The sequence below is a fragment of the Embiotoca jacksoni genome, unplaced genomic scaffold (assembly GCF_022577435.1).
Source record: "Embiotoca jacksoni isolate LCO1_2020_lvr unplaced genomic scaffold, fEmbJac1.0.p SCAF_7, whole genome shotgun sequence".
Classification (NCBI taxonomy): Eukaryota; Metazoa; Chordata; class Actinopteri; family Embiotocidae; genus Embiotoca; species Embiotoca jacksoni.
This window is the reverse complement of record NW_027185425.1, coordinates 8,087,223-8,106,354: the sequence shown is the minus strand read 5'-3', so window position 1 is coordinate 8,106,354 and position 19,132 is coordinate 8,087,223. Positions and strand designations below refer to the sequence as shown.

The window sequence follows — 19,132 nt, the reverse complement described above, 5'->3', positions numbered from 1 at the left end:
TTTGGTTGTTGACCTTTGGTATTAGCATGACTGCACATACAAACCCATGTGTGGCTTACCTTATTCGCCTTAGGAGGTCTCGCCCTGCGTAAACCATGACCATGTGATACCTGCAAGCGATATCAGCGGGGTTCGGACCCATGTCTTTCTGAGGTCATTTCCAGCTCAGCGTCGGCGTCATAGACCGCTGGACTATCTGCAGCACCAGATGAGGAACCGTGGCAGGAGGAAGTGAGTTCACTCAGACTCAACCGACAGTCTGGTTAACTCAACAAGTAAAATATTCTACTTCACCAAGGTTGCTATTAATGGTTCAGATTCCACCTTGGCTTGTTGATGGTGATTCAACTTTCAGTAAAGTTGAAACTTTGGAGAAATTGAAAAAGTTTTGCATACACTACACATTACAGGAAGATATTTAATATCATTGTAGACCCCCTTGGAAACACGTGTATCTACTATCCAAAGAATGTCTGCGGCAATTTTAGTTGCATTTGAATGAATATTTATGGGTGGTGGAGTTACAGGTTTCAATGAGCCAAAGATCTTTTACAATGCTATCAGATTCCTGTGAAGATTGGTTGTGCAGTGGTCAGCACTGCTGCCACTCAGTTGATATGTTGGGATTCAATTCCCCCCTTTGTTATGACTTAAAAAAAATATATATATATATTATAGCACGTCATCCAACATGTTTCAATATATTCCGTATGCATATGAATGGTTTCACCCGGTTTGTTTATATTTAGTCTTTCTTTTAGTAAGTACATGTTTTGCTTCTTTTTTTTTAAAAAAAAAATTATTATTTTAGACTCTTTGGGCTCTATAAGTGGATTTGTTGTGCTTAAATGGTGTGTTGGTTAATTATTTGTGTTCAATGAGATTATCTCAGCAGACCAGATGCCATGTAATTTTCGGGGTTATAAATAGTGTGCACATTACATAAAAAATTAAGGGGAACCTGGAGATTTCCCCACTGTCGGATTAATGAAGTCAATCTTATTTTGATTACAGGGGCCTGTCGGCTCAGTTTTGCACGCACACCCCAGAGTATGATAATCCGGCCATGGTTTCCGGTCGTGAAAAAAAAAAAAAAAAAAAAAATGTGTCTGTGAGCAGATAAAGCTAATTTTCTGCCTGGTTGTGCATTTCTCATTAAAACCATACTGATTCTGCGCAGTGCGCGCCTCGGGTCTCCATGACGTAATTGACGTTCTCTGTCAGAATCCAGGAAGTGGGTCCGCTTGCCGTTGTTTGTGTTCGTTACTCGCTGGCTGTTTTTTCCCATTTTTAACAGAGCGCTGTCCACGGGCCGAAATGGCGACTTTTATTTCAGTCCCGTTGAAAAAATCTTCTGAAGTGGATCTGGTGAAACCGCTGTCGAAATTTGTCACGGCTTCGTACGCAGGGAGCGAGGAGCAAGGAGAGTACATCCGCGCCGTGGAGGAGTTGAACAAGCTCCGCAAGAACGCGCTGGGAAGGCCGCTGGATAAACACGAGAGCTCCCTGGAAATCGTACTCAGGTAAAAAAAATAAAAAAATAAATAAACTGGCTTATAACACCTGAACCAGCTGCTAAAGTACCCTGAGAAACCCTCTCACCTGTGAGTTAGCTCAGTCATCGCCGCACCCCGTTGGATTAGCATTTAGTTGCTAATAGGGGGAGCTAAAGTTAGTCGAGCTGAAATACCAGTTGGTATTTCTCACCGAAATAACTTGACTCGTGGTTTTTTATTATTATTGCCAAGTTTCCCTTGAGAGGTTAAATGCCGACTTGACATGTTTGGCTCGTTCAACTGAACTGTCACGATACTTGTGAGATTAAATGAGCCGAGTAAACCGAGCTGAGTTTCATCCACAGCTTTGGCCTATTGATTGAAAGGACTCCCAAGAAAACTCCACTGAGGTTGACCAGACACTTTATGTGGGACCTCACGGGCACTTATCTCTCCCTCGTCCTGTGTTTCACATATTGAGGAAATGTCCCACATTTTGGATTGGCTCGAGTTTTTAAAGAGTGAGCACTGCAGGATAGACACTTTTTTTTTTAATTTTTTTTTTTAATTTTTTTTTTTATAAAAATGTGGCTTTTGTCCAAAGACTGTGAAGAGAGCAGAGGATGCTGTCAATACAGGTCAGCAGACTGCGGTAGAAAGCTGCCAACTCATAAATACATTTAATGTGGATTTCCTTTCATGCCTCCTGTCTGTACTTTGTGTGGATGTGAGGAAAGTTACGTAAAAAAAAATACAATTTGTTTAGTCCTTCACATGCTAAAGGCCTCTCGTTTTCTAAGTTGGATAGACGTATCAAAAGTTTATTCTACTTTTCAACATTGCTTATGTGTGTACTTTTCCTATCAATCACAAGTCATTCACATCGAGGCCCACTTACTGTTGTTCCAGTTTTAAACACTTTGCATAGAGGAACTGTGACGTGTGTAAAATCTAGGATTGACAAACAAGGTTCCTCTGTGTACCTTAATACCACCTGGCTGTTGTTCACTGCAGCATTTCACTGCAGAGTTATAATTATTTAATGAATAAGCATCAGTGGAAGAGGCTTCAGAGGTCTTGACCAAGCTCACCTCACATTAACCAACACGCTTGATTGTGGATGACCTACAGATGCAGAACTTTCCCTCTTTAACTTCAGTCTTTGTTCTCACCGACTCATGAGTCATTTAATGTACAGGGTTGGCCCAGATTACTTAAGTGCCCAGGCACCTGTAACATGCTGGTGTGTTTCATTTTTCTCCACTGTGAGCAACTTGTCAGCTGCAGTATTATATCTCAAGTGCCACAATTTCACTCTTTAGCTCTTTGGAGATAATACCAGCTTAAGGTGCTGCTTGTTATCGCTAAACAGGCGGGAGTGCAGCCAAAAGTAATGCAGAACATTTTCTTACCCTGAGCCCCATTAGGCTGTTTTCACTCATGTGACTTACTAATGCTTCTCTGAGATGGCATGCGCTGCCTGTGACACAATGAGTTAGTGCTTACAGTCGTGGATGACCAGTTTCAGTTTCACACTGTTTAAATTTGGAGATGCACTGGTTAAATATGTCACAACTATATTAGAGGTAGTGAAGTGTAGCCTGAGTTTAAGTATGTCAAAATGCGTAACAGGACAGAAATTCATCTTATTTCTTGTTGCCTTTTTAACCGCTGGCCAGAAATAACAAATTAAAATTCGCTTTTTCGGCCAACTTTGACTTTATAGTTATTTCTTCTGTTTTTTTTTTTGTTGTTGTTTTTTTTTTTAATGCACATTGTATATTTAATAAAATATAAATAAAAATAATTGTTGTATTGGAGCATCCTCAGTTTCTATATTTGTTGATGGGGCAGTATTTAAGAGAAATATTTATAGAAAATCTAAAAAAAAAAAATAAGGTTACCTGTAAAGCAAAGACTTTTCACAGGCCCTGAAAGAGGTTTTAATCTGGGAATATAACCAACTAACCCATAATCTACATGTCAGTTAGTCCAAATCTGGATGTTTTGAAGTGCTGTGTGTATAACGTGTCGGGCCTGTGGGTTCGCAGTTATTACTCTGGTCTGGGCTGATTAGCATTGAGCTGGCGTGTCTGTGTGTTGAATAGGCTGCAGTTACTGACTGTCAGCGTTGCTGCGTCTGGGCTCTCTGAGCATGCCGGCTGTTAGCCATTTGCCAGGTAGCCACGGCGACTGGCCCGCAGCCTTTCTCAGGAGAGCAAACACCCAGCGCTTGTGTCGCCGTGGTTACCATTGTTTGTGTTGGGACGTTTTATTTCTGTCTCCAGTTAACCGGGTGGCACACCTCATCTCGGCTTTCCTCTGTTCACATGAGTGTATCTCTCTCTCTCTGAGAGGCTAATGATTTCACATACCCCCTCCAGTGTGTGTGTGTGTGTGTGTGTGTGTGTGTGTGTGTGTGTGTGTGTGTGTGTGTGTGTGTGTGTGTGTGTGTGTGGGGGGGGGGTTCCTGACTCATTGTCACGCGTCTCTGACTGAACTGTCAAAAACACAGATCTGCAGTTATGTCATCATCATCACAAAACAAGTTCAGTTACCGTTCACTAGATGAGTCTCATCAGTTTATTCTTTTTTTTTTTTCCCCCCATTTTTTATAACTTTTATAACCTTTTAACTAAACACAAGTTCAGCAATCATCAGAATAAAGATGTTTCTGTCCTGCCATTGAAAACAATGAAATATGATTTGTGGAAAACAATTAAAGCAAGATTTTTTTTTTTTGGGGGGGGGGGGGGGGGGGGGGTTTCATACGCAAACAAAAACAAGAGTTTTAATTCTACCTTGTCTTCCTATCTACAGATACTATGACCAGCTGTGTGCTGTTGAGCCCAAGTTTCCCTTCTCTGAAAACCAGGTAATTGATTGGAGAGCACTTATGACTGTGGGTCAGACTCGGTTTCTTAACAGAAGAAGTTGAACACAAAAGCCTCTCTGTGTTTCTGCAGCTCTGTTTAACCTTCACGTGGAAGGATGCCTTTGATAAAGGATCGCTGTTCGGCGGCTCAGTCAAGCTCGGTAAGCACAGCTTCTTGTCAACTGTACATATCTGCAAGGATTTGTGTGCATGTACAAAATATAAATGCAGTTAGCTGCAGAAGGAGGGAATGATGTTACACACGATATTAAAGACAATTTTGGTCTTTGCCCTTCGGGTACATATGTGTCATACTTTTAATCTTCTCGTCGTGCTTTCACACACCCAACGAGAAACAAAGCGTTCTGACTCTAAATATGTCCTTGGTTTACTCTGCAGCCAGAAACCGGCCTGACGAGGTGTTTAATAGAGTTTGAAGACAGATGAGATGGAAATATGTGTCCAATATATGACACAGCACTTTTCCAGTGTGCTGTGAAGGTGAAAGAGACCCTTTATGAGTAATTCAGGGACAAAAACACGTTGTAGTTCATTAAAAGTCTTGTGAAATATATTGACAAATAAATTCTTCAGAATGCTCCTCATTGAAGCCCGAACTTCATATTCATCTTTTTTCCTCCGTGGTGACTTGTGGGAATTTCGTGACCGTCTGATCTTTTCAGTGAACGCCGGGCGAGAAAAATATAGCATGAAGAAGTTGAAATGTTCTTTGGAGCAAATAAAAAAAAAAAAATCACACACAAACAACTGTTTCAACCAAAAAGAAAGTGGTCAATATCTGACACAATGTCCAGGGGCTCTGTATTACCATCACTTTCTACCTGAGTGAAAGACATTAAAATTATAATAAATGTAGTGGAACATTTCCAGTGTGCTGTGAAGGTGAAAGAGACCCTTCTGAAAACAATGTTTTTACTTGCGTTTGTTTTTGTGTTGCAGCTTTGGCCAGTTTGGGCTACGAGAAGACGTGTGTGTTGTTCAACGTCGCAGCTCTGGCCAGTCAGATCGCCTCCGAGCAGAATCTGGACAACGATGAGGGACTGAAGGCTGCTGCCAAATACTATCAGGTGGGAGTACTACCACAGTGTTACTACTGCAGTACATTACTCAAAAACATGCTAGATTACTGTATTCAATTCATTTATTTATCCTTCATAGAGACGGGGGGGAAAAAAAAAAATCCCTCACCCACCTAAAAACATTAAAAAGAAAACAACACAAAGAATAGATCATTTATATCGGTGCCAGACAGAAAACAGTTCCATTTTATTTCATGATGTAAAATAATTCTCATCTTCATTGTATTGTTTTTGCTTGGGATGGGAATCCTTTGCTCTTTTTTCAGAAGTCCAGAAAAAGGGGTTCAGATGTTGGTAAAATTGTCAGAGTCCATGAACTCATCAGTGTTTTTTGATCAAATATGAGCAGATGTACCACAGAGTGGATTCTGCGCTGAAAAACGTGTTTCATGCCTGCGTTGTCCTTTTAAATGTGGAATGGAAATGTCTTGTGGAGGATATTCGGCTGAGAAATCTTGAAAACAATTTTGCGTACTTGTATATTATAATCTACAGCATATGTTTATTTGTTTGAGTCCACATTTCCGGAAAATTTCTCAGCGGGAACATAACATTCAGCCACCTGCCGCTCAGATTTCAGGGACGTAAACAAACAAGAAGAACCAGTTTAACACGTGACCTACATTAACACTCATTTGATGTCAGCTGTCAATACATATTTGCGTTGATATAAATTCGCAAGTGAATTTAAAGCTTCAGATGTGGACATTTTTTTCACTAAAAGCAGGCCAGCGGCCCATTTAAACAAAGTAGTGACATTATTTAGATGTTTCACTAATTCAAATATACACAATGAACGCTCCTGATCAGAAGACGTCTGGTAGGATTTACAAATCAGTAGGATTTGCAAATGACACACTTGTGTATAACATAAAGATTGTGTGTGTGTGTGTGTGTGTGTGTGTGTGTGTGTGTGTGTGTGTGTGTGTGTGTGTGTGTGTGTATGTGTGTGTGTGTGTGTGTGTGTGTGTGTGTGTGTGCGCGCTGTTTTTGTATTAGGGTTGTGCCATATCTTATTGTTCATGACAATATCATTATAATTTTTGATCTGATAAAAAGTTCATATGACAATGGCAGCTTGTTGACGTCATGACGTTATACAATTACAAAAGTTACCACGATAATATGTTGGTTTTTACGGACTGTTCGAAGGCAAACTCTTCCGTTTATGCTGACATATAAAACTATAACACTCATTTTGTTGCAATTGTCTGTTCTTGAAAATAATAATAAAATGTTTTTCAGTAGTTTGTCATATCAAGAATATCCTTATAACAGAAATACCCTGAAATATGGCGGTATTATTTTAGGGCCACTCTTTGTTGGAGTGCAAATAAATCTGGTTTTGTGAATTTCCGCCTCATCTATAAGTGTCTGATCTGTGTTTTTCCTCTTCGTGCATGTCTCTCTGCAGCTGGCCAGCGGAGCGTTCGGTCACATCAAGGACACGGTGCTGTCTGCCCTGAACAGAGAGCCCACCATGGACATCTCCCCAGAGACCGTAGGCACTCTGAGCCTCATCATGCTGGCCCAGGCCCAGGAGGTCTTCTTCCTCAAAGCCACCTCAGGTACTGAAAGCCAAACACTGAAACACTTCCTCTAATACAGACTGGAGCTGTACTGCTGCTGTAGAGATGACTAAACCTGTCAGTACGGTTGAATTGGGATTTATTACCATTTAAGTCGTATTCATACACGAGAAATGAAACACGGACTCGATCTCGGGTCCAGTGTTTTTGCTTCGTTTGCGTATTTTGCAAGTTTTAGTTTCGTGTTCACAAATTGAAAGAGGTTTTTAATAAATAGCATCTTTAATTATACACTCGTGCAACATTTTTTTGTCTGGAGATTAATTCTGACGGGAGCAGTTTTGATGCAGGCTGCACACACTCTCTGTCCCAGTTCTGTCTGCAGAGCTGCTTGTTCAAGCTTTTAAACAGAACAGTAGAACAATTACACGCGTAATCTGCTGAGAGGTTGAGTTTTTAGTAGTGGATTAGCTTTTACACTACACATCAGGGTGGTGTTTTAACACTGCGGTTAAGTCGAGACAGCTCTGAATCTGTGCTCAGAGAATCTCAGCTGTTATGCATCAACTAATGTGACTGATCACATGACCAAATGTCAGCAGTCAGTCAAAGAAACCACAGATGGTCTGCTGAGTTTGTGATGGTGCGACTTTAAAAGTGTCTCGTTCACCCAATAGATAAGATGAAAGACGCTGTCATCGCAAAGCTGGCCAATCAGGCAGCGGATTTCTATGGCGACGCCTTCAAGCAGTGCCAGTACAAAGACAACCTTCCCAAGGTATGTGGAGAGCACACACGCAGTCACACACTAACCAATGAGATGGCAACAAACACACTCTGTCAGCCACCTGTTCAGTTTGATGGACACATACAGAGTTTGGACTCTGTATGGTTTTGCGTGTGTATTGTGTGTCTGATTGTGTGCACCGTTTTGTGTTCATGCGGAAAACAGACTCGGGTTGTGGGACTGTCCAATTTTCTATCTCTCCATTCTGATTGGTCCATTTCCATCCTGTTTCCACTGTGATTGGTTGGTTTCAATTAAACCCCAGTTTGCCCTGTTTTCATTCTGATTGGTTTCTCACCATCTAATCATGGGCATCTGAAGCACTTACTGTCTGTCTCACACACACACACACACACACACACACACACACACACACACACACACACACACACAGAAACACACTAATAAAGGGCTAATGCTACAGATTTAATAGATTTAATGTTTGATATCAAGGCAGTTCACAAACCAATGGGTGATGTCACATTGGATCGCCACTAGAACGTAGAATTTATGCTGTAGGTACGCTGTAGCCTGATCTACACCTTCGCAGAAATATAACTACATGTCGCAGTGATGCAGACCACAACGACTGTGATTGGTCTGCTTTGTAGTATCGCATTTACTCGTCCATGTCTCTCAACGTCCAGAAAAGCACAGAAAATACACCCTTCCTCTTTCCTCTTCTCTCTATTTTGTGTTGCAGTAATTTCAGTGAAAGTTACTTTTCAACAGTAATCGGCTCCAATATTGATATATGCATTATATCCGATATGATCCGCTCAGTTTCAGTCACTCGACACAGTGATGTAGAAACCTAGAGCAACAAACACACGCCAGCTTACAATTATAAATGCTTACAACAGGGTTTGTCCATTCGTGTCAGTTGCAACATACAACTATTTACAAAACTATCTTCAAAATAGTAAATTACACTTCACTGATTACACTGGTTGACACATTTCCAAAGTTTCTAATAACTGAGGCATTTTTGGAGTTTTCATGTTGCAACCTGATTTAGTAAATCCCCAGTTTGAAATAAGCCGGTAGCTCCTGAGAACATTTGAAGGATGTTTGTAGTTTTTAAATTGTTCAGGGTGACGGTGTCAAATCGAACACAAGGTCAGAGAAGGAACATCGCTCCATGTTTGGAAAGCAGCGTCTGTGTTTCGACTGAAATCAAACATACACATGAATAGCCATTGACACACACACACACACACACACACACACACACACACACATGGTTGTTGGATGTTTGATGACGGTGTAGCAGCTCTTGCTGAAAGGTTAAACACTCATGGCCTGTTCTGTTTTTCTCCCTCATTGTCTTCCTTTCTTTCTGCATCCCTCGTGGTGGTGTTGGTGTCGGCACTGATTGTGTGCGTGTGCTTGTGCTTGTGTTGTGTTTGCACACTCCTGACTGCTCGTGCCTGTTTGTGATTGGCTTTCGTGATGTCATTTGTGATTGGACCTCGCTGGTGTGCGTCTGCTGTTTTGTGGTTTGCCGTGCCATTGTGCGTTTCTGTGTGTACATATATGTACGTATGCGTGCCTGTCTGTTGCTCTGTGGTTGCCTCTCCCTGGTCAGTATTTTTATTTTCAGGAAGTGCTTCCGGTGCTGGCAGCCAAGCACTGCATCATGCAGGCCAACGCCGAGCTGCACCAGAGCATCCTGGCCAAGCAGAAGAAGCACTTCGGAGAGGAGATCGCTCGTCTGCAGGTACACGGATGTCCCATCATACCGTTCCACACCGTGAGACTCTGGGCAGTCATCTGTCATATCTTTAGATGATATGCACACCGTCACATTCATAATGCCTTGAGTAATCATATAAAAAAATATTTAAAAAAAATCTGCGAAATTAGACTTTGACAAACTTGCCTTGAAGTTCTACATCAAAACCAGAAAATGTATTCATGAAGCACCCCCCCCCCCCCCCCCCCCCTTCCACCTTTCATCCGTCCAGCACGCAGCAGAGCTGGTGAAGACGGTGGCTTCTCGTTATGACGAGTACGTGAGCGTGAAGGACCTGAGTGACAAGATCAACCGAGCCCTCACCGCAGCCAAAAAAGACAACGACTTTATCTACCACGACCGAGTGCCTGAAGTCAAGGACCTGGAGCATATTGGCAAGGCAGCGCTGGTCAAAGCTTCGGCCATCACGCCTCCACTCAGCCAGAAATTCACAGGTACGAGACAGAGACACACTTCCAGATTTGTCTACGTGGTTTCAGACATTTACATTGACGTACACAACACATAAAACTGAGTATAAGAAAAAATGAAAAGCGTCCAGCTAAAAAAGTGTGCTAGTCAGCTTTTGATCCAGATTATACCTTCGAGAAAATGTTTCAGACTTTCATTAATTGTGAGATTGGTCAACTGACTTTGCTTCTTTTTCTCATTTGACATTTTAGGATTTTGAATATTTGAACATTTTGTACTGTTTTCTGGTGTTTTACTGACCCAGGAAAGAAATGAGTGGAATAATAATGAACATATGGTTATCTGCAGCCACAATTTTCTGTAACAAATTTTGTTCACTGTTAAAGTTACCGTGTTCACTCTCATTTGAGCACATTTTCCTGAGTTTATATAGTATATAATTTGAGTGCTGTAGTGAAAGGTTGTTCCTTAACACCCATCACTATTGATCATTTTTTTCACATACTTTTAAAGGATTAAAGCACACTGCTTTTCCATCCCAACATTGTTAAAAACAACAAAGAAACTATAAGCTGAAATTGTTTAGGCAAATCCCATCCAAAGACTTAAAAACTGCAATATGTAATATTTTAAGTCCTGTCTTGTTATACCACGTTGAATTTTCCAAACAAGGTCAGTACACCTGGTTTGTTTGCTACATAACGTCGCCTCACTTTGGTAGATAGCTGGAGGATGTGTTAAGTGAGTGAATCACATACAGCTATTCTAACTGGTCTGAACTGCTATTTAATAAATAGGTCGCATATTAACACCGTTGGTAACATTTACATATGGGGATTTAATCACTTGTTTGTGTGGATCGTTTCTCATCAGATTTATTTGAGAAGATGGTTCCCATGGCGGTGCAGCAGTCCATGAGCATTTACAACCAGAGGAAGGCTGAGACTGTGAACACGCTGGTGGGAACGATGAGGGAGGCGACCAATCTCTGCAACGGGTACGCTGCTCCGTGTCTCCATGAGCTGCTCTGCTTGTGCTTGTGCGTGTCATTGTGCAATCTGATTGTCCTGTGAACGTGTCAGTTAGTGCTTCAGTGAGAAGATAAAAAATTCATAACATGATAGAGCACCAGGTACCATTTAAAATGTCGATAAAGGTGCTCATGTTTTTAGTGCTTTAAAATGCTCAGCGTTACAGTCGAGCACTTGGAGCACATTAATTGAGGAAAATAATAAGTGCTTAACAGGTTGCAGGTTTTTATCCAACAAAGAGATCGCTGCAGTGTCATTAAGTTCAAGTCACGAAGCCAAAACAGTTGCATAATTACTTTTTAAACATCTACATTTTAAAAATGTGTATAAAATCGTAATATGAAATCATTTCCCTGGGTGGGATTAAAATTGAAGCAGGTTTTCAGGACATGGATCCTGGCGTCGGGGCACGCATTGACGTTTGAGGGGCTGTAATAACTGGTAGATAATGTGCGACTCCGACAGGGTGTTGGCATCCCTGAACCTGCCAGCTGCTCTGGAGGATCTGTCTGGAGACTCTATCCCACAATCCATTGCTGAGAAGGCCAGATCCATCGTGCAGCAGGGAGGACTGCAGAGCATCGAGCAGCTCATCAAAGACCTGCCTGAGCTATTGACCCGCAACAGAGAGATCCTGGATGAGGTCAGTGGAGGAGGCACACAGACACGCACTGAATTATGAATGTGTTTAGACACCACACATACCAACGATCCAACCGCACCGCTTACTGTAATCTTCAATCTATTTGATGAAGTGAAGAAGGCACTTTCAAAACTTAAAGCTCCAAACAGCTTGTTTGTCATATGGCTTCCCTTTCTTGACAAAGTAGCATTTGAATCTAATGTTGTCTCGTCGCTGACTTGGACGCCGTGAACGTTGGAGTTTTCTGCCACAGCTACCAGAAGACCACATTAATACTTAAAAAAAACCCTCATAAACACTGTTAATGGCGGGAATCCCAGACCAGGATCGTCACAGAACTCTAATCCACTGATCTTTGGGCCAAGGACTGTCTGTCCAGCATCTTCAGCCAACCTGTTTTTTTAAACGTCTTGCTGACAAACAAATAAGCAGACGGGAGGCAAAACATAAAGCAAACAACAATCTGCCTCCAAGTTTGTTGGCAGAGTTGAAAAGTCCAAATCAAGATGCCCCAATATTCCCCAAAAGAAGTGAGTAGTGAGAAACAAAAAATATAAAAGTGAAATTCTGTTGGCCAAAAATACAGCTTGATGTGATTTAAAAAAAAAAAAAAAAAAATGTATTCAAACTCCAGTCTTGACTTTTTACTTCAAAGTAAAACTAAACACATTAATATTCTGTTGAAACACTGGGAAATGAAACAGACACGTAGAATTATTGGTAATTATGTTATTAATGAAGAACGATTAATATTTATTAAGTTTCTCAAATGTGACTATTTGCTACCCTACGTTTTGAAGATAATAACAGTAACCATGGCTGCTGCCTATAGGGAAGTATATCCTGTATTGTTGATTTGAGTTGGTTGAGTAATTACACAAGGACCTCCTAAAATAGTCTCCACAGGTCTCGTAATACTCAAGTAGTGCAAACTGTGCGTAAAGGTGTATCACCTGAGTATCAGATGAGAGTTGTTGAGGTGTTTATAATGACCATGTCCAAACAGATTGTTTGCTTTTCTTTTTTTTTGTCCACCAGTCTCTGAAGATGCTGGATGATGAAGAGACGACGGACAACGATCTGAGAACCAAGTTCAACCAGCGCTGGAACAGGACCCCCTCTGGAGACCTTTACAAGCCCCTTCGCACAGGTACGCCATGAAATCCTGTGCCTCCGTTTGTTTTTATCTGTGACCAGGCACATTCGACGTGCTCCTTCTCCCTCTTCCATTCCCCTCTCGTTCCCTCTAACCCTCCTACGATCCCTCCTCTCCCTTCAGAGGGCGCTAACTTCCGCAACATTTTGGACAAGGCGGTGCAGGCCGACCAGGTGGTGAAGGACCGCTACAACACCCACTGTGACATGATCACCCTGCTGTGTAAACCCGAGAACGAGCTGAATGCCGCCATCCCCTCCGCCAATCCCACAAAAACCCTGCAGGGCAGCGAGGTCTGTCCCGCGTCTTTTTATCTTTGTTTGCGTGGCCGTGATAAAGTAAAACTTTCATTGTAGTAGTTAGTTTCCGAGTTTGGGGGAGTGTCGGCTCATCATGAGGGATTTTGTGTGTCCCATAAACTCCCGCTGTACAGAAACACCCGGTGGACAACGTGTGCTTCAAGGCCCTTCCCCTTCCTCCCGACAGTAGCTCCATTTTTCATTTTATATGCTGACTCTGCGTTGCGTTTCCCCGGGGAACCTAAATGACTAAGCAAGCAGAACTGGGGAGAAAGTGCACGTCTCTCCAGCAGCGCTGTGTTCACGCTTAAGTGAAAAACAGAAGGTGTGCTGTAGACCGCGCTCGCTACGACGAGGGCGAGAGCTCGGGGATTGTGTTACCGGGTGGGGAAAATGGACGTAAAGTTGACCCTGTCAACCCCGCAGGTTGTGAACGTGCTGCGCTCCCAGCTCGCCCAGCTGGACGAGATAAAGAGGGAGAGGGAGACCCTGGAGGGAGAAATCAAGGCCGTGACCTTTGACATGTCGACCACCTTCCTGACGGCGCTCGCCCAGAACGGAGCCATCAATGAGGAGCAGCTGTCGCTCTCCCAGCTCGACCAGCTGTACAGCGCCAACAACCAGCGGGTACAGGCCAGCCTCCGCACGCAGGAGGAGCTGCTGGGACAAGTGCAGGTATACAAACACACGAGGCCTCGGGGGCGGGGGGGGGGCGGAGAGTCTTGATTAAGCAGCCGTGTGGCCTGTTGGTGATTTCTCTTATCAGGTCATGTGTCTGCGTTGTTCTGCCCCATTAAAATGACTTAACCAGCTTAAATAGCTGTGACCTCCTTCTGAACTAGAGCAAACAAAAAGTGAATTTCCTCTCTGGAATCTGTGAAACATTACCTATTTCTAAGAAAAACCACGTGCAAGCAGTTCACACATTTCAAACGGCAGGAACGGGTCAAAAAGAGTGCAGTACGTGCCGAAATCTGTCGCTCCGCGTAAATACATGTACGTGTACTGAAAGGCGTCGGAGTTCGACCTCCTCGGTCTTGACGTGTTCTCCTCTCAACCCGTGACCTCCTTCCAGACATCCCACCAGGAGTTCAGCAGTCTGAAGCAGTCCAACACGGAGGCCAACCAGAGGGAGGAGGTCCTGAAGAAGCTGGCTTCAGCCCACGACAGCTACGTTGAGATCAGCAGCAACCTGCGCGAAGGCACCAAGGTACACAGTCAGCACAACGCCGGCAAACACCAAGCCTCAGCGAGGAGGAACTGTGCTGCAGTCAGAAACCCTCTACTTTTTGTGTGCGTGTCTGTGTGTGTGCGTCAAGGCGGTTTGAAAACCAGGTGGTTTATTTTGGTCCCCTTTTTGTTTCCTCCGCCCGCAGTTCTACAACGACTTGACAGAAATCCTGCTTAAGTTCCAGAACAAGTGCAGCGACATCGTTTTCGCTCGCAAGACGGAGCGAGATGAACTTCTCAAGTACGTACATTACGGGGGTTTTATACTCTTGGTTTTGTGTGACCATCGCTCCAGCTTAAAAGGAGGCGAGCGAAGGCCGCTCGGCAGTTTTTCGTGTGGATTTCCTTCTGGTTTGCTGTCTGATTTTGAGTTTTGACATCGAAGGTGACCTTTCAGCATTATTTTCAAGATGTACTGCGGTAGAAGAGTCTCCTGTTGAGGTTGTAATAGATTACCATGGGCCACGGTAGATGAGGAGCAGCGGGGTGTATGAACATCACGGAAACATTGCAGCACAGTGCACGTCGTGACGTTTGAATTCTGGTTCCAGGGAGCTGCAGCAGAGCATTGCCCGGGAGCCCAGCGCTCCATCCTTCAACGTTCCCGCGTATCAGAGCAACCCCGCTGCCCCCGCTCCCGGCCCGACCCCCGCGCCCAGAACCGTCTTTGTAAGCAGCCGCACTGAACCCCTCTCAACTTCATAACGGTCCGATGGCGGTGCTCTTGATCTTCCTGTTCGGCCTCTCTCTCCCTTTCAACAGCAGCCCCAACAAGGCCAGCAGCAGCCGAAGGTTCAGCCCCCGGCCAGGCCACCTCCGCCGAGCTTCACTCCTCAGGCCGCCTCCACCACCGCGCCACCCGCCGGCCAGCCCACCACCAACCCCCCACCCATGGCACCGGCCTCCCCAGCCCAGGGGCCACCTTACCCCACCTACCAAGGCTACCCAGGGTGAGTTTTACATCCCAAAGTTTGACCCGCATGACTCTGTACATTTACATCCGATTCCTGTTTGTCTTTGTGAAGCACACTGGCTTACAAAGTTCAACCTTTCTCATTTACTACCAAAGAGAAATGTAGAAAACATTAAGGAAGCAGGTCTCTCTTTTGTAGCCAGCGCCAAGTTTCTCTTTGGACAATTAAAATGAGAAAAACTACCTTTTATTAAAGCAAATTTTTAAACGGCTGATATTAAACTTGTCTGCTGAACTCGGCCAGAGATTGTGATCGAAAAGAAACATCACTCTGTATCACCACAGTAGGAGTGCTGCGCTTTGTTTAACAACAAGCTGTAAACAACAGGGACCCTCCATGTCGGTGAACGACCATTGCAGACTTTTAAAAATCATCGATATTGTTAGAATGGGTTCATCTTGCTCTCCCACCGCTCCCATCTGTGTACTGATGTCGGAAAGAGTGAACAGATCATTTCTGGATGACTTGTTTCATGATTCGGTTTCACAGCTCTTTCTTAAAAATTCCAACTGTAAAATTAAGTCTGGCATCTAACTTGTACGACCGAGGCTAGTTTGTCGAAACTGGAAACACTGGATTTGACTCGGGCTCGTCTCAGCTGTTATAAATGAATGTTTAAATTTGGCTGAAGGCCACTCTGACTTTGGCTCTGCATATGTTGTTGTATCCACGCAGGTACTTCCAGGTGCCTATGGGTTACAACCCTTATGCTTACGGCCAATACAACATGCCCAACATGCCCAACATGCCCAACGTGCCCTACTACCAGGCGACACCAGGACAGGGAGGATACCCAGGAGTCCCTCCGGCAGGACAGCCCTACCCTGGCTACCCGCAGCAACCCCCTCAGCAACAGCCCTACTACCCTCAGCAATAACTCCCCTCTTCATCCCCTCACTCCTCTCCTCACATGTTAACACCAAATAGAAAATATCCCCAGCAATAACACTTCGTGTCCATCTCCCTCTTATACTTTGTCTCACTAACAGCAGCTATATGAAGGGGGGACCTCAGAGCTGCTTTACACTTACTCCACACTTCAAAGAGGTTTTGTTTTTCGCCTCGACCTCCATCTCACGTTTTCTGTTCTGCTAAACCATCTCAATCTTCAAAAGTGCACTAACTCCTTCCTCTCCTCCCTGTAAGGTTATTTTTGTAATTTTCTAATGGTTTCATTGATTAATTATAAACCCTAACCCGTTTCCGTTCATAACTAACTCTTTGACTTTATCTGGACAGCTGAACAACACCATAACGGACGCGCACAGAATCCCTGAATGGCTTTTCGTTTCCTGGTTTGGGAGCGTGTGTCGGGTGGGTGGATGGGTGGTCATTAGTCGTCATGCCCCTGATGGGAGGGCACAGCCGCATCATCACTCCCCCCACCCACTCAATCAACCCCCTAGCACTTCTTTATCAACTATATTCCTATTTTTATAATGAATACTGGCTCCTCGCTGATGTATAAACCTATAAAGACAAATGGCCTGTAGGTTTTCTAATGTAGATAATGACTGTTGAGAGTCCTGCTCTCGTTTTCTTTCGCTCTTCTCGCTCACCCAGGGAATGTGGGTATATTTCTGTGTTACAATCAGAGGCTATACAAGTGGGAGAAATGGTTCTATTATATAAATATATGTATAAATAAGACTCTGTATGTGGTTGACCGAGACACTTTGTGCTGCACTCTCATGCTCTGTGTTTATTTTTATTCCTCAGCTCTAATGTGATTAAAACCAACTGCCAGCCAGAGTTTGTCTGTCTTTTAAATGTTGGATGTTGTGTTTGTGTTCGATTTGTTATTTTTTTTAAAAAAAAGGATCAAACTGTTTGTGAAGCAGCCAGAAGAGGGCAGTCCTGCAGCTCACATGGGAAGCAGCGCTTCACCTGCCATTGTTGCTCTTTGGAGCCAATCAGGGAGTGAGTTGTCCCATTCAACTAATCGGACGGCTTTTGACCCGCCTGAGCACCGAGGGCAGATCCCTTTTAGATGACATGCAAATTACGTTCCAGAGAGGTCATGATCTCATCCAGTCATATTTCCCCGCAGGTGATTTCTCCACAGACAGATTTCATCTCCAGATATTTATTCAGTGTCAGGAGACGCTAATGATTTCACATATCTCCTCCGTGTGTGTGTGTGTGTGTGTGTGTGTGTGTGTGTGTGTGTAGCGTGTGCGTGTGTGTGTGTGGCAGGGAGGCAGATGGCAGCTCAGTGTGATGTCTGGAAGGATGCATGGAGATGTTGGCAGAGAGCTGCTGGTCCCCTGCCTGCATCCATCACTCCACCTCTCTCCATTTTCTCCTCTCTTCTCTCCGTCTAATCTGTCTTCTCGGGTTCCTATCGCTTCAACTCTTTTAAAATACTACAAAAAAACACCATATTTCACTTCATTTTCCCTCAGCGCTCTTCCCATCCTTTGTTTTCCGTCCTATCACGCTCTCTTCATCATATTTTGCTTTGCTCTCAAGCTTTTTCCTGTATACCACCTGTCTTTTTGTATTCTCAGCTGCTCTCGCCTCCTTTTTTTTTTTTATATATATTTTTTTTTTCCTCTCCCCTGGCTCATCTGTTTTTGCTTACCATTCGTCTGTCCTTGCCATCCAAAGCTGCAAATCGCTGGCAGTGAGTTATCTACACTGGTCAGTATCTCTTGGCTCATAAAAGTCTCATAGCATTACGTCAGTCTCCAGTGTGTGAGTGTGTGAGAGAGAGGGAAACTCGCATGCATGCACACTTTTAATCAGATCTAACAGCTCGCATCTCCTATTGGAAGTGACACAACACATACACACCACCATGTTTCTCTCCCTCGCTATCTATCTATCTCTACAGCGTGCCATTGCTGCCAAAGCCAATTGTAGCTCTGGATATGTTTATCAAAGGTGTCTGTGTGTCTCGGGCGCTTAATTTTAACAAGACATTTTCCACCAGAGGAGTGTCATATTTTAATTGGTCTGAAACAGAATAAAGGCAGCGAACAGAGCACTGCAGTGACAGGTATTAATTACCTTCTGCCTAATGGCTCCCAAACTCAGCACTCAGCCATATTGGTGCTCACACTATTGTTACTCCCCCTCTCTTTTCTCTCATCGCTTTCCTCTCCTCCTCACCATGTGTTTGTCCGTAATAAGGCTGAATCAAGAGTTTTCTTTGGGCACGATGATGATGATAATGACATAGAAACACTCGATGAAGGGAACTTCTAGTGCAGAGATTCCCAACCAGAGATACTTCTACCCCAGGAGCTATTCTCCCATTTGCATCAGGACATGGCTCTCTCTCCCATTTAAATGAATTGGGCTGACAAAATATTACAAACACTTCTCGGTGTATACAAACAAGTGCAGTTCAAACCGTACCACAGTCTCTGATGTGACCATTAAAATAAATCACCTCTCTCAATCAGATTGAATATCAACGTAACCGTATGATACTTGTGAAGGAAGGATTTGTTGTTGGACTGCTGTATTGGACTTTAAGCTTCACCTGTCAGTAGTTGTAAGTTTATGGCTGATCAGTGTGTCTTCATACACAGCGTATGTAATAACACCTTCAGACAGCTGTTACACTGTTGGAGTAGCTGGTTAGAAGTTGGGTGATTCACGGTTATAATGGCTTCGTAAAACTACCACGACAAGTACAGAGTAGCAGGTACATGTCTAAATAATGTTTTTCAGCTACAAGTGATGGGTTAAACTGTCGTAAAAGTAAAGAATAAATACTGTAAAAGTAGTGGATAAAATTGTTGAAATGGTTAGTTAAAAGTAATGGCGAACTCAAAACCGCTAAAAGTAGCCAATAGGTCAGTCAGTATAACAGCTGGCTAAAAACAATAAATAGT

The 19,132-nt window shown here is 43.5% G+C and overlaps 1 protein-coding gene across 4 annotated transcripts; it reads left to right on the top strand.

Moving 5' to 3' along the window:
* Positions 1-1,234: 1,234 nt before the first annotated feature.
* On the top strand, positions 1,235-17,037 carry pdcd6ip (programmed cell death 6 interacting protein). Of its 4 annotated transcripts, none has more exons than XM_069176188.1 (18): positions 1,235-1,523; positions 4,317-4,371; positions 4,463-4,532; positions 5,332-5,459; positions 6,886-7,039; positions 7,678-7,778; positions 9,391-9,507; positions 9,755-9,977; positions 10,828-10,951; positions 11,451-11,628; positions 12,667-12,778; positions 12,908-13,077; positions 13,510-13,758; positions 14,159-14,293; positions 14,460-14,554; positions 14,865-14,982; positions 15,079-15,263; positions 15,963-17,037. In XM_069176188.1, the coding sequence occupies exons 1-18, from the start codon at positions 1,318-1,320 to the stop codon at positions 16,162-16,164; spliced, it is 2,622 nt and encodes an 873-aa protein (XP_069032289.1). In that variant the 5' UTR covers positions 1,235-1,317; the 3' UTR covers positions 16,165-17,037. The 4 variants fall into 4 exon arrangements, with proteins under 4 accessions (XP_069032289.1, XP_069032288.1, XP_069032287.1 ...); XM_069176187.1 differs by having other exon boundaries at positions 15,076-15,263; XM_069176186.1 differs by having other exon boundaries at positions 9,376-9,507.
* Positions 17,038-19,132: the final 2,095 nt, after the last annotated feature.

What these genes read in the sequence shown, in the direction of transcription:
- pdcd6ip (XM_069176185.1), top strand. Translation starts at nt 1,318, where the DNA reads ATGGCGACTTTTATTTCAGTCCCGTTGAAAAAATCTTCTGAAGTGGAT. An exon ending in TCCCTGGAAATCGTACTCAG is followed by an intron (nt 1,524 to 4,316) that starts GTAAAAAAAATA and finishes TCCTATCTACAG; the next exon opens with ATACTATGACCAGCTGTGTG. An exon ending in ACAAAGACAACCTTCCCAAG is followed by an intron (nt 7,779 to 9,375) that starts GTATGTGGAGAG and finishes CTCCCTGGTCAG; the next exon opens with TATTTTTATTTTCAGGAAGT.